Below are 16,268 nucleotides of genomic sequence, written 5' to 3'. Positions count from 1 at the left end.
TTCCAAATAAAATCTTCTTTTTACATCATAATATCATTTGACACTCTTGACCTGCTTTCTCTGATATTTCTTTGGGTAAAAAAGTCTAAAGTTGATTGTAAGCCTCCCTTGGACATAGAGAGGAATACAGATGAACTACTTGTTTTTAAATCATGGGTAAAACATTGCTGCAACATTTGCAGTTGATGTAGAAAGGCGAAAAACATCTTCCAATTGTCTCTCGAAACTTTCACAATACAAAAGCTGCCATTGTGTTTGAATACTCTTAACTCTTATATACTCGAGTCCAGTCTCTCTTACGAAATTTTTCAATCTCACAGCTATGTCACTGTATAGATGCATGTCGTTAGGAAAAAAGTTCTAACTGTGTTCACTCATTTTGTAGCACCATAAACAAGAGAGACTGAATAATTATATCAACAAGACACCCATACCTGATAGTGTTAGCAATCTTGGTACCAGGTAGTTATAATTAAAGTTTAGCTACTCAGGGAGGTCCAGTGTGGGCTGTAATGACCGTATGCCAGCAGAACTTGGTAGATAAGCTAATGATTATTGTAAAAGCGATTTACACTGGAAAGGACTCGCTAACTGCAAATCTGTCACTGTACATTATCTGCATAATGGTATGACATCCACATTGTCATCTGACAAGCCACAATGTGATTGAATAGCTTGGCTGTCAAGAAGGGAGACCACGCACTGTTAGTGAAACTGTTTTGCAGCAATTACAGTATTGCATTGTGGGGGTATCATCAACTGAACGGTATAAGGAGAGGCTTGATGCCATTAAATGGTTTAAAGAATGTGATAATAAAAAACGGGTGAGCTTTATATAGCAGCTGGATAAGGAAGGTGTCCTACCCTGGGGAAGTTACTGAAAAGGTTGCCGATGCTGTAACTGACCGTGCAGCACATGTCCCATTAGTGTTCATGCCGTGTGCATGGTCAACAGTAAGGAAAGCTTTGTAGTCTATCTGAAACTGGTACCTGTACAAGATCCAGAAGGCGCAGCAACTGAAACCTCATTATTCGCAGCAATGTTAGGAATTTGCTCTTTGGTTTCTCATAGAGATCCAAGTTGATAACATGTGGCTGGGTAATATTCTATGGAGGGACAACTCACATCTTACACAATGAGGTACAGTGAATATACAGACCTGCTGAATTTGAGGTTTTGTTTAACTCGTGTGTTGTGCACGAAGGGCCATTGCACTCGCCATATGTGACTGTGTGGTATGGATTCACAAACACCTTTAGCCACGATCCATTCTTCTTTGAGGAGAACATAGCCAGAGGGCCTGACAGGTGTACCATGACGTCTACACATTATCGAGATCTCCTTGTACAGCGTATTTTATTCTGTATTGTGCAAAACCAACAAGGGTCCTACGCACTTTGTCAGAAACGGAGAACATGAAGACAAAAACAGAGGAGTTAAAAGTGATTACACATTAATCCCAATCGGCGAAAAAGAAAAATGGAGTCAACAGTCTCTGCATCGTCTTCTGAAACAGAAGGTATCTCAGATAGTAAACATAAATTGGAATGAGAGGGAAATGGCAAACTGTCAAACGCTGAGAGCAATGAGCACAAAGAGGTGTGGGCACCACTTAACAAATGCCAATGGCTAACAATGTCTTTTATAAAGCTTGAGGAAGCCTACCCGGGCGACACCAAATGATGGAGGGAGAAGGCCAAGTGGGGAAGGAAGAGGCGAACTGCAACAGCTTGAATCTTGGTAGTCACAGAGATGGGTTGGCTATGAATGAGCAGCACGACTCCCCCATGATATGGAATGCTGTCCTCAGGGGAAGGTCAAAGCGGACCAGGAACAACTGCAGGAACTAAATACGGCCATGAGGATGCAATTTTGTTTCCTGGAGGCAGAGAACATGCAGATACTGCAATTCTAACAAGGGAACCTCCCCATCGCACCCCCTCAGATTTAGTTATAAGGTGACACAGTGGATAAGCCTTGAAAAACTGACCACAGATCAATCGAGAAAACAGGAAGAAGTTGTGTGGAATTATGAAAAAATAAGCAAAATATACAAACTGAGTAGTCCATGAGCAACAGAGGCAACATCAAGGATAGTGTGAGGTAAGGAGTGCCGTGGTCCCGTGGTTAGTGTGAGCAGCTGCGGAAGGAGGGATCCTTGGTTCAAGTCTTCCCTCGAGTGAAAAGTTTACTTTCTTTATTTTCGCAAAGTTATGATCTGTCCTTTCGTTCACTGACATCTCTGTTCACTGTAATAAGTTTAGTGTCTGTGTTTGGCGACCGCACCGCACAACCGTGCGATTGTTATTGAAGTCGCGAGCTATATTTGTTGGATTCATATTGCCCACGGAATACAGCTCACGTATTTAATGCACTCTCGTCCAAAGTAGCGAAGAGTCAACTGCCAGCCAGGGAGCCTCGTTAGCACGAATACTCTCTTCCGTGCGCTGTAGTCGACTGACGTCATGTGTTTCGATGTTTGTTTAGGTGTAGCATCCCCATACTACGGCAGAGTTACCTCACATCGGACGGACGGACCGACAGATAATAATTGTCTGAAAATAAAAAATTAAACTTTTCTCTCCAGGGAAGACTTGAACCAAGGACCTCTCGTTCCGCAGCTGCTCATGCTAACCATGGGACCACGGCGCTCCTTAGCTCACACTATCCTTAATGTTGCCTCTGTTGCACATGGACTACTCAGTTTGTATATTTTGCTTATTTCTTTCATAGTTCCATACAACTTCTTCCTGTTTTCTCGATTGATCTGTGTTCAGTTTTTCAAGGCCTATCCACTGTGCCAACTTATAACTAAATCTGAGGGGGGAGCGATGGGGAGGTTCCCTTGTAAGAGCAGGCATAAGTCCCCTTTGTTGGATCGAAGGCCACGAACATTCCAGGGGAGGAGAGTCATGACGAGGAAAGGGGAGGAGAGAAAAGATCTCGATGGCTGCCAAGTGCCAACCTGTGAAGACTCACTGCTACAGGGCATAGAGGCTGGAGGCTGGAGGATCCTGCTGCATGAGATCAACAGATGTGTTGGCAACAGTTGGCGGTGCACAAGGAGGGACAAGGGTATCACGCAGCAACATCGTTGAAGAGGATCTTCAAGTCAGCAAACGAGTTGACAGTTTGCCTTTGACTTCTTGGAGCCTTTCCAGTTGGCAGAGGGAGACTCAGAGATGTAGGTTGGCTGGAGGGACATAGGAAGTCTTCGCGGGAGTATTCCTTCTGTCCTTTCCGGCCTGCTGGTTGTGTAGCAGGTGACTTTGCCCCGTGAGGCTGATGTCTGGTGGCTTATTGCACAGCTGGAGGAGGAGATGGGGCTGCTACCATGACACTTGACGATTTTACAACCATCGTGCTGAATTTGAGGCTGCATATCTGCATGGCCGTGGAGCAAGAAGTGGCAAGAACAGTATAAGTGATCGATGTTAGAATGCAGGGTTTCCAACTAGGCAGTAGCTTGTGAGCAATGGGGTAAGGCACTTTGGGTAGCAGTGTATCAGGTTCGGAATGTACTGTGGTAACTTCATAACCAGCTTTGATCTTTGACGGAAGCACCACTCTATCAAAAGTGAGAAAAAGAGTGCTTGTGGGTGCTAATGGTGGCATCTAGCTTTTTCTTCACCCAATGGATTGCAATGACACCCTGATCAGAGAGGTGTGTGTGGATTTCTGTCTCAGTCACACAATCGAGCAGCCAAGTATAAATAACACAAAGGGAAGAATTCAGTGCTCGATGGGCCTCGACACAAACAGGATGGCCACGAAGGAGCGAAGCTGCAAGCAGTATATGTGCTTGAGAATCAGAAGTGGTCTCCAAAAGCATTGTGCTGTGTACACGAGAGCAGCATTTCACAGGGCCAGCAATTGCATCAACATCTTTCTGAATAATAAACTGATTTATCACACCAAAGGACTGACCATCTTCAATATGTGAAACCGTGAGGAACCACTGTGCAGCTGGGAGGGGCTTTGAATCATTAGCCTCATTCCGTTTACGTTTCATACACACCAACTGTAAAGAACATGATTGGCTCATTGTGAGAACCGCCCCCCCCCTCCCCCCACAATTGCCAGCGTCTCCGATTGTGCACCTCTTGCAACTGGGGGCAATCTTCAATAGGGGGCACACCCGCCTTAGGTGATTGTTCACACCTCAGGTCACACCTGACGGAGGGACTAATTGGCAATTTGGGAAGGTAGCAGCTCACACAATCATTCCTCCCTGGGCCTGGCCTGTACCAGGGGGTACATGCAAACCCTACCTGTCAACCCGTGGCTGGGAATTACGTGTAACCCAGTCACCTGTTACGTGTCAGACACATGGGCTGGGCTTCAGGAATGCACAGGGAGGAAGACAAAAAAGATGAACCTCAAACGCAGAAGCAAAGGAAGGATAGGAGAACGGGAGCGAAGAAAGATAAAAGGAACGAAAAACAGCATAGAGACTGTTCTGATAATGACTGCTGAAAATGCAGAACATGCTTCCAGGAACATCCCAGACATGTTCCCCAATGGAGGGGAAAAAGACCAGCAAGGGCATAGACATGCAACACGGAAGGGAAAAGATGTTCCAAAGGCTGGGGCCTCGTAGTAGCCAAGCATGAACCTGCCAAACAGCAGCGAGCCCTATGGAGAGGGGAGGGGGGAGAGGGGAGAGGGGAGGGGGGAGAGGGGAGGGGGGAGAGGGGAGGGGGGAGAGGGGAGGGGGGAGAGGGGAGGGGAGGGGAGGGGGAGATGAGAGGGGAGGGGAGGGGAGGGGGAGAGGGGAGGGGAGGGGGAGAGGGGAGGGGAGGGGGAGAGGGGAGGGGAGGGGGAGAGGGGAGGGGAGAGGCGAGAGGGGAGGGGAGAGGCGAGAGGGGAGGGGGAGGTGGAGAGGGGAGGGGGAGAGGGGAGGGGGAGGTGGAGAGGGGAGGGGGAGAGGGGGGAGGGGGAGAGGGGGGAGGGGGAGATGGGGAGAGGGGAGATGGGGAGAGGGGAGATGGGGAGAGGGGAGGGGGAGAGGGGAGGGGGAGAGGGGAGGGGGAGAGGGGAGGGGGAGAGGGGAGGGGGGAGAGGGGAGGGGGAGAGGGGAGGGGGAGAGGGGAGAGGGGAGGGGGAGAGGGGAGGGGGAGAGGGGAGGGGGAGAGGGGAGGGGGAGAGGGGAGGGGGAGAGGGGAGGGGGGGAGGGGAGGGGGAGAGGGGAGGGGGAGAGGGGAGGGGGAGAGGGGAGGGGGAGAGGGGAGGGGAGGGGAGGGGGAGAGGGGAGGGGAGAGGGGAGGGGGAGAGGGGAGGGGGAGAGGGGAGGGGGAGAGGGGAGGGGGAGAGGGGAGGGGGGAGAGGGGAGGGGGAGAGGGGAGGGGGGAGAGGGGAGGGGGAGAGGGGAGGGGGAGAGGGGAGGGGGAGAGGGGAGGGGGGAGAGGGGAGGGGGAGAGGGGAGAGGTTCTGCTTTGGAAGAGCGCAAGTGGATGGAAACCACGGTTTTCATGCAAGATGGAGCGATACTCATCTCGATTGCCCAGTGAAAGATCTGTTTAATGCATCTACCATTAACCTATTATTTCCAGAGGTTTTCCAGTTGCATGGCGTGTAACATCACCTGATCTGAATCCGTGACATCTGGCTCTGGGGTTACCTAAGAGAATGCCAGCGACACATTCAATCTCTACCTGATATGAAGGCCAGTGTACAGGAATATATTGTCCAGATTCCACTGAAACAGCTGCAAGCATCTGTTGATCATGTCATCATACAGATGCAGCATCTCTTCAATGTTTCTGGTGATCATACTGAATAAATTGTGTAAGTGGCTGTTAATAATAAAATCAACATTACACATATATCACTTGTTTGACGTGTTCTACCTACATCCCCTTCCTCATATGTTACATACGGAAACATTTCCATCCGTCTCTCTTGCACTCACAGCTCCAGATTTGCACCTGGTGACAAAGAAAATATTAATTATTTTTACAAGGGCAAATTGGTTGTGCATAAACGTATTAAAATATCTAGTAAGCTTCGCTGCCATACAATAATTTCAGTCCACCCTGGACCTCCGTGAGCAGCTACACTTTACTTATATCCACATGGTACATGTTGCTGATTAACAGTTTCTACTGGCTACATTCTCATTTCTGGCTATTTACGCAGAGCGCTTCTGCATCAAAGCAGAGAGAGCGAGGAAAGAACTGACAAGTGCAGAGTCAGCAGAGTTGTGCTGGGCCAGGAGCGTAGCTGCTAAGGCTGGCCCATCTGCCTAAGAAGTATTTTTTAGTGGGATTTGTTACACTGTAAAGCAAGTAAAGCTGCGCTCAGCCTGGAAGTTGGTTTGGACCCCCGTGTGCCCTCAACTTTCTCCCACCTCCGAACTGACCTGTACATCCAGTTAGAAGGGATCCCACAGATCAACATTTACTCTGAAATGAGGTGCAACTTAACTTGGTATTTTTCTCATTGTTAGAGATGAAAGAAGTGATAACAAACAGAAAAAAACTGTAGGACCAGCGAAAAGCTGAACGCAAAACTTTTAGCTTTGTTGTTTAGAGCTTACCACTCCCCCTTTTTTTGTCGTTATATCCATCTGTTTGTCATCGTTTCTTTGTGGATTAATCCACTGAGCGCTGAGGCACATTTATGTACAATCCATTAACACTTAGTCTGCAGCTGGCTGAATATTACGGGACTTGCGGTAAATGAGAATCTGTGTTGGACATTACATTACGTCACACCAATTATGCTGATTTTCCACAGTGTCGAATGTATATTTAAGCCTTCTGAAAACATGTCAGGTCTGCAGGCTTCTTAGTTTTTGCTGGCATCGCCGAAGAGTAGAAGTGACAAAAATTAGTCATTTTTGAAATCTTTGTTACATTTCTTCTTTTGTAGGCACTAACTGAGTCTGTTCGTGTGCTCTGCACGCTTTTGTGTAATTTTGTGTTGAGAGTACAAAGTGAAGAGGAGAAACATTCAGAGAAAATAATCTGTTAAGTCCTTGACAAGCCTACAGGTGATGAAAATGAAATACTGATAACAATTCAGATTACAAACCGTATGAAAATAGTAGTAATTCTATGTTTTTTTGGAGAAAAGTTGAAGCAAATATTTACCATATCAGTTTTGCAGATTGCACTGTTATGAAGGATTCTCCTGCAGGTAAATCAGAACACGGATCTGAGCATACGACTCCAGTGAGTGTAATGTGTGACTACATATCTCTCCAGGTTTCAATTTTATCACACTGCATTCCACTACGAACACTAAATTTTGTTTGCTCCTGAATGTTGTGTGTTTCTTTAGATTGAAATTTGCTATGAAAGAAATTTAAATGGAAAGTTCACGTGCTTGCATATGTACTTTAAAAATTTAAACGCCTTTCCAATTTTTTTTCTGTGACAATTACTATTAAGCTGATGTTTCATCTGCATCTTCAGATTTGACAGTAGCAATAACAAAACATTTATATAAGTCCAATAAGCCTGAAAATGTTTTGCTATTCCAACTAAATATTTGTACATATGAGTTGTAACGTCCAAAACACCACAAATTTCAGCCAGTCCACAGTCTATGCCAGCTACCAACAAGAACAGCACAGTGCTCATGAGTTATTTATCAAACACAAACCGCACTGAGCTAGGGTGATCAAACATTAGCCACAAAATTCAATACAACAATTAAACAAAGAAATACTGTAGCATTCCTCGTTATTCGTTATATAAGTTACCAGTAATTTATTTGTGAATAAATTTGTTTGAATAATTTACTTATTTGAATAATTACCCACATAGAAGTTTATTCAAATAGTGATCATCTTTGTTTAGCACTACATTTTACGCTTCCTTTATCTTTCTGTTCACTGCAGTTCCTATTATCAACTGTGATGAGTCTTATTACTTCACCTGCTTGATTTACTCATGAAAGCCTATGTGTAGCTGGAACAAAGCTTTTCTCTTAATTACAAATGAAGTTGCATTTATATCTCATGACACACTTTTCAATATAAATCTTTTTAACTCTTAATTTGTTCTCTCCAAGTTATGTCTCAATGTCAGTGCAATTTTTGCAGCAAACTGAATCCTTAGCCACATGGCAATTTGCCCAGCACTCTGTGAGAGACGGTCATGTGATGCCAAGAGGGAGCCAGTGGCTGCACATTTCTGTGTTTGCATGCATAATGAGTGTCAGATAAATACTACTCATGCAGATTCGTCATATGGATAAAGTGCTCAAGTGGCAGGACCCTAAACTCCTTTCCAAGCCACTGACAGATTCAGTAATGAGTAGTGCAATGCTCTTCTTACAGTTGTCAACTAATAGTAGTAGTACATAGTGTGATCTAACATTTCACTCCGGTAGAGTGATTTGTAATCCTAAATTTACTTAGAAGATGAATGATGATCACTATCATTAAAATGTACACTAGTTTAGCAATTAAGAATACAAAACTGCTTGTGGGTTGTTTTGTCGTCCGTTTTGCAAGTAACGCTTATATGGACATATATACCTGAGACTGCAGTCGTGTGTGTGAGTTGTGTTCGTGTGAATATGTATGTGTGTGTGTGTGTGTTTGCCGTCTTAATTCTAATGAAGGTGTTACTGACCGAAAGCTATATTTGTATCAGTCTTTTTGTTGTGCCTATCTGCGACTCAGCGTCTCCGCTATATGGTGAGTAGCAACTTTCCTTTTCACAATATTGTTATATGGACATATGCCCCACCTCTTCAAAACAGTATGACGGCGAACGTAGTATTTCTGTGAGTCCCGCTACTAGCAGGGATATTCTGCATTCTGAATGATACCACAGCAGAACACAGATACCTGTCAAAACTCTGATTAGTCTGAAGTCTAATATCAAACTGAACAGACAAGCAATGCTTCCTGTCACTAACTGTCGTAAAATTGTACATTGAGATGCAACACAGGCATTTGTTAAAAGCAGAAATACATTGCCTTACTTTGTAGAAAGTGGAAGTCATTTGGAAGATTTTCAGATTCTAACACAGAGACAAATGCAATGGTGATGAAGCCAAAACATGTGGCACTGATGCGATCCACAGGAAAAAGTAGGTGCAGCAGTTCAGAGTTTCAACACAACAACAAATCTGAATTTGAAACACACACACACACACACACACACACACACGTAAACACAACAGCCACGAGAAGGAAGCGACCACTACAGCACCTTGCTCGGTTCGGCCATATGGTGACGATGCCAAACTCTGCAAGTCTATTTTTACAATATTTTAGCTTCCTTGCTTTGTAATTTTATTAATAATGTCTTTTTTATATCCTCAATTTAAAAAGGGAAAAAGTGTTGTTGCAATATAGATGTAACATACTTCAGAGTAGAAGGAAAGTTGTGTTAAGCTCTGTTTGGTGTAACTTTAAGCCATATGTGACATTGTTTTCAACTGCACAATTGTCCACTTCACTGTTTTTATAGATTACTTTTATATACTTACTACAGGGTTATTCTGTGCCAAAGTAGTCTACAGCTTTCCATATGACCATCACAGATTTTGCTGACATTTTGTGTGAACATTCACACACACTCCCAGTGAACATTGGTAAAGTTCTACTTTTGCCAGTTTAATACTAGCTGTGATTTAGTCATCTGTTTGACCCATAGAAAAAAACTATTAACAGAGCACACGAGTTTTCAGCATCTTTGAAATCTAATATCTCTGGTAATATTTTCCTGAAAGAAAAAAAACTACATCATCTAGTACAACTTTTTGCACCCTTTGAAGCAAAATAATTGAACAAAAAAAAAAAAAATCCTGAGTGATTTGCATTTGGATAATTTGAAGCAAAGTCAGCCAAAAAAATAGACGCTTGAAAAAATGTGAAGTTTAGCTTTTTATATCTCAGAAGTAATTGCTGAATACACCTAAAACCTTGCACGTAATAATTTACCAAAATAAACATTCTCCCATTGCTTTCCAATGGGTGCAAATTGGGGGCAAAGTCAATGATTTTTCTAAATAAGCCAAAAATGGCTATTTTAGCCCACCTTTACAAAAAAGTCTCCTGCAAACTCTTTTAAAACATTTTTATTAGAAATATCATGCTCTAATCTACTTAAAAACTATGCTTGATTTGCAATGAGAGCATAAAATATTCTAAAAAACAATGAGAAAGTGGAGGTGCATTTAAAATGAGCCCATATTCTGGTGGTACTAAAATCTGACATCTTTTATTATGTTCTACAATTGTTCAGTACTCCCTCGGGAAGGCAATATAGTCACCTTCTTGATGACTAGGAAATGAAATCAAGTATGAATAACTCTAAGAACTACATAAAGAGGGGTTTCTTTTGTCACTACTCATTGTGACACTTTTCAGTCTGTTTTTCTGCTATAACTACAGAATCAATTGGCTATAAAATTCACAAATTAACTGTGCATTACCAACGCAGTGGAGATCATGGAAGTAAAATTGTTGCATAAGAGGTGAAGTTCACTGCAAGCCTTATTGATATTTTTTTGGAATGGATTCATGTTACAGAGAATTATTAGTATGTCTTTTTATTGTCTAATGCTACTGATGCACTAGCTTAATTCTGGTTTAAGGTATAGCATACTCTGTGGTTAATGTGGAATATTAGTGTACATATGAAAAACTGCATAAATGTGTCAGTACGGTCCATGGTGGCTTAACCACTGCTGGTTCCTTTTAAAGCCACAGGGGCCATACACAATAACTGTGCAACAGCAGCCACGGGTGAGTTTCTTCAATAGCGGTACCCACACCTAGTAAGCGTTTCTTTACACAAGACCCCAAGCTGGTAACACATTTCTATTAAGTGTCAGATGCCAAAGCCAGAAGAGTTCTCTTTCAGGATTCTAAGCTTATGTTTACTTCAAGCTACTTGAATGTTTTTATTACAGAGTTCATTTATGCTGTAACATGTCATGAGGAAAACTATCTGCTGACGAGATGACATCACTGACAGGAACCAAAAAGGAATGAAAAAAAAATGTACACTTTTCAAATGCGATTACCTCAGCCCCAAACATTAGAGCCACAAAAATGAGAACTATTCCTTTTACTGGATTCCTTACACTATTTCATTTTTTATAAGAAAATTTGTAGGGCTAAAAAAATCCAATAAACTGACTTGCAATTTTTCTGAATCAACCTCATTTCCTAGCCATCAGGACTTTTGAAATTAGCTTCAACATAGAGTACTAAAAAATTGTAGAACATAATAAAGATGTCAGATTTAATTTGAGTACCAGCAGAATATAGGACCATCTTCAATGCACCTACACCTTCTCACTGCAAAATTAAATATAGTTTTTTAGGTGGTTTAGAACACAGTATTTCTAGTGAAAAAGGTTTAAAAGAATTTGCAGAAAACTTTTTTTTATAAAAGTGGGGCAAAAAATAGCCTGTTTTGGCATTTTTAGAAAAATCATCAACTTTGCTCTCAAAACTATTGGAAAGCAGTAAGACAATGAAATTTTGTATTCCAAGACCCTTTATTGGTATTTCATTATGTGCAAGACTTCAAGTGTATCCAGCAATTACTTCCAGACATAAGAAGCTCAACTTCACATTTTTCAAGGTTTTTTTTTCTTTTCTTTTTTTCAATTTCACTAAAACTTATCCATACCCAAACCGTTCAGGAATGTTTTTTTTTATTTTTTTTTAAATTTTGCCTTAGTCAGTGCAAAAAGTTGTACAAGATGGCCTAGTTTTGTTTCTTTCAAGAAAATATTGCCAGAAGTATAATGTCTTAAAGCTGACAAAAACTCATGGGTGCACAGTTGATAGTTGTGCTGTGGGGTCAACCAAATGACTATATCTGCTAGTATTAAAATGGAAAAAATATACTATACCAATGTTCACTGGGAACATGTGCGACTACTCAGATAAAACTGCACTAAAATCCATGATGGTCATGTGGGAACTTCGGCATAAAATGACCATGTATGCTTATTACTAGAAAATTTGTAGAAATTAATTTTAATTTTTATGTGGCAAGTCTATTTGTATTTATGCCACCCAACAGCAATGGAGTGTCATATGAGGTAAGCTGCCTTACTAAACAGCACTTGTCTATGGTATGAGTGAACATGAGAATTGGCCAGATACAGTGTATATGAGGGTTACGTACAAACTTAATGATGTATACGGGGTGGGTCAGGAGGAAAGGTACATATTATGAGGATGATAGTATTGAGCTCTAAATGGACATATGGCCCTAATCCGAATGGTTTCCGAGATAGAACACCTTCAATGTCAGTTTTATACGTTTTTCTAGAATAACTCTAACACTAGGCCCTTAAGCGAAACTGTGTCGCAGTACAAAATAAAACTACATTAGACTTCCTACACAAAAGGCCCTATTCATTCTTTCTCTAGGGCTAATAGTTCGCATGAAAAGAATGAGAGAATACTAAATATACCACATGACATGCATGCACTGTATCTTTGGTAGTTTTGACTTTATAGACCACAAGCATCCTGTATCAAATTGTTCATCTCAAATCCCTCTACACAACTGTGTATGTTGTAAACAATGACAAAGTACTGAAAAATACAGAAAATAAATAACAACATATGTTAAATGTGTTCTTTGTCAGAAACCACTTGGAACAGGTCATATGTCCATATAAAATACTATCATTCCTCAAAGCAAGTACATTTCCTCCTGATTCATGCTGTATAGATGATGATGATGATGATGATGATGGGTGGTGATGATAATGATGATGATGATGATGATGATGATAATAATAATACTAAAACAACAACTCCATGTGGTGCAATGCCCCAGTGCAAGTCTTTCTATTGGATGCCATTTTATCGACTCCTGTGTGCCTATGCTATCATCCACCTGGGGAAAGTTTAATGTGGAATCCCAATGACATGTTGTTTCTGGGTACTCCCAACAATGTTGAAAGATGAAGGCAAGATTAGACTGAAGACCTAAAATTACGTGGTCCCAGATTCAATTCCATAACCCCTCTGTTTTCGGGCACGTGCTTTACCACTAGGCCACCAGGGGCAACACCTATAAAGGCAGATAATCTATAGGTATTGACGAGAGTGTGCAAGTATTGTAATATGTGACACACGGCAATATCTTTTTTATATCATTGGTTTAAAAGCTTAAATTTTTACACTGTTGAGGTAGTGTAGACTAATACCTGACAAATTTCAACTTGATACCTCTACCCATTTCTGAGCAAAAGACATCCTAACAGACAATACAGTGTTGTTATGAGAGATCCATTTTTAAAAATTGAGATATGGAACCCTAAACATTGAAATATATAGACAGCTGATGGATTTCTATTCATAAAATGTAGGTTGAATTATCTTGGTAAAATTTTTCACGCTACATTTTGGTGCAGCCACCTGCAGTACTCACTTTCCCCACAATGCAAGTTCACACGGAGTGACCCCATACCGCACCTGAGTCGATGAAAGCTTTCACAGGGTAGCCGTTGACCCGGCAGTTGATATAAAGCATGGTGACGGTGCCGAAGATCTCTGGGTTGTACTCGATGGCTGCCTCCAGGTTGGCCTCTATGTTCTTCCGGCGGATCTCCTCGGCAATGAGGCGCTGTGCCTCTAAGTCGAAGGGGTGCGCATTCATCATACGGATGCGCTGCCGCTCACGCTCTGCACGTATCTCCACCTGCTCCCGAAGCACGCCCGCAAACCTGTCTGCCGGCAAGAGAAAAGGCAGTCATTTATTTATTCATCCAGGGACAATTTCACAATGGTACAGAATCCATCATCACCATACAATAAAAATAAATAGTGCACATGTGCATGCACACACACATTCGTGCAAGCTCAGGCACGCACTCAGCGGTATAGCACCATACGTTTCTAAAATGTAGACTTTCACGGCCGGAAATATCGTGTCCATTATAATTATCCGGGCTGTTATGCCGTGGTCGGTTGATGAATTCTGTGTCAATTCCCAACGTTTCGTCTCCGACAAAACGGATGGCGTGGCTATGGGAAGCCCCCCAAGTCCCGTAATTGCAAACTTCTTTATGGAGAAATTAGAAGAACAGGCCTTAGGTACTGCCAGCAAAAAACCAAATGTATGGTTCCGATACGTGGATGACACGTTTGTGCTGTGGAGACGTGGCAGGGAGGAACTAAGCTGGTTCCACGAACATCTGAATAGTATAAACTCAAGAATTCAGTTTACAATTGAGGAGGAGGGCGACGGCAAATTACATTTCCTCGGTGTGCTTGTTTTTAGAAACGAAGATGGTAGTTTGGGCCACTCAGTATACCACAAACCCACACACACGGACCATTATTTGCACCGGGATTTGAACCACCACCCACAACAGAAGCGGGGTGTTATCAAGACGTTAGCGCACAGAGCTAAAAATATTTGTGAACCTGAGTTGCTCGACACTGAGATGGAACATCTCCGCAATGCACTGATGAAGAACGGATATTCGTCCGCCAAAATAAAACGTGCGTTGAGGAAGCCACGCAGAAATCATAGTGACGTACAGGCTACTGCAAAATCTAAGGTTTTCCTGCCGTTTGTTAAAAATGTAACGGAAACAATAGGGAGTATCCTGACGAAGCGGAATATTACCATAATTTACAAGCCCACCAGGAAGATACAGGAATACCTTAAGCCTGCCAAGGATGCTCGGAAACCATTGGAAAAAGCTGGAGTGTATAGGATCCCATGCAGCTGTGGAGATGTGTATGTGGGTACCACTAAAAGAACTGTTTCTAAACGTTTGGGAGAGCACAAGGGAAATTGTAGAAGAGGAGAAACGAAACGATTAGCTGTTGCGGAGCATGCTTTCCAGCCAGGGAACCACAATATTAGTTTCGAGGAGACGCAAGTACTAGCAGCCACAAGCGGATATTACAAAAGGCTCTACAGGGAGGCAATCGAAATCGCTAAACACCCTAATAATTTCAATCGAAAGGAGCAGGGCGTGAAATTAAACGGTATATGGGTGCCGGTGTTAAAGAAGACGTGTACCACCCGTCCACTACTGGGTGATGGCAACGGTGATCGACGGCGACGGACAGCGGCCAATTGCACTGACGTTTTCAAAACACGTGACGTCACGCCGCGGCGTGGGAGCGCGTGGACACGGAATTTAGTGGCAGTCAGTAGCGAGCCAGTAGGTGTGTTGGACCTTCCATCGAGCTACGGACCCCCTTGAAGATGTCTCCTGCAGTCAGAGACGAAACGTTGGGAACTGACACAGAATTCATCAACCGACCACGACATAGCAGCCCGGATAATTATAATGGACATGACCATTCGTTTCACCTTTGTTGTATCTATTTTGTTTTTTTAGTAGTTTCTTATTGATCTATATATGTGTTGCTTGATTGTAAAAAAAATGCACATCAGAGATTTGTTACCGGAGGTAGGATAACAACTGTTGAAGTAGGGAATAGGCTGCTAAGAGCATATACTGATGCTAGCTTGTTTTTCTTCTGATTTCACGTATGAGAATTTATGCAAGCAGATGACAGCAGAGGAACTACCTTTTCTGACGTCAGATAGGTGATAGACAGATTACAGCTGCAATGTTTAAAAGTGGATAAAAGTCGCGGAAAGTACCATCAATATCGTCAATTGACAATTAAGTAATCTTTGTACAGAAAATCTGTGACATTTAATATTAGACGAAACATCTTTTAACTATTTCTTGTTTGTTAGCCGTGTAGATGGTAGAACACATATGAAGGAAAACATTTGTTGTAATTGTGTAGTAAGGAAATAATCCCTCCAGGGGACTCGCACCTAGTGAGTACGTGGCTGGCAACCACGGGGCCCTGAGCCGAGTCCTGGCATTGCTTCCACTTACTTATGCCAGGCTGCTCACTTTTACCTTTCCTGTCTGGCCATCCTCGGCCAACTCTCGTTTTTTCTGACCCTGATGCTATTAGGTTTCGAGAGCTAGGGGTCTTTCTTTTCCCAATCCTATACTGCCTCTGGTACCGGGCAGCAGCGGGCACCAGTATCGAATTGATGCGCAGAGCAAATGATGCTTCAGATGGATTAAGATCGAAGACTCACGGGCGCAACCAACCACAGTCTGGTTCTTCGGCCATGATACTGCGATGTGGAAAGGAAATGGAAAGACTACCACATTATTAAATTTCCTGAACGCTGGAAGACGGAGGATAATGATGGCGTTTCCTGGAGCAAAATATTCCGGAGATAAACTACTCCACCGTTCGGATCTCCGGGTGGTGAGTATGAACATTTTAATTTCAGGATTGTGACATGGAACATGGAACACTTCAAAGAGCAGG

General features: G+C 42.8%; 1 protein-coding gene across 2 annotated transcripts in view; it reads right to left on the bottom strand.

Annotated features, from left to right (window-relative positions):
- LOC126213031 (protein DDI1 homolog 2) overlaps positions 1-16,268 on the bottom strand; it is a 167,937-nt gene that overhangs the window by 111,517 nt on the left and 40,152 nt on the right. For both annotated transcript variants that reach the window (XM_049940601.1, XM_049940602.1), the window contains exon 3: positions 13,416-13,670. In XM_049940601.1, coding sequence (XP_049796558.1) covers positions 13,416-13,670 — 255 coding nt within the window. The remainder of the gene's footprint in view (positions 1-13,415; positions 13,671-16,268) is intronic.

The sequence above is a fragment of the Schistocerca nitens genome, chromosome 11, assembly GCF_023898315.1.
Source record: "Schistocerca nitens isolate TAMUIC-IGC-003100 chromosome 11, iqSchNite1.1, whole genome shotgun sequence".
Taxonomy (NCBI): Eukaryota; Metazoa; Arthropoda; class Insecta; order Orthoptera; family Acrididae; genus Schistocerca; species Schistocerca nitens.
This window is presented reverse-complemented; position numbering and strand designations above follow the sequence as displayed.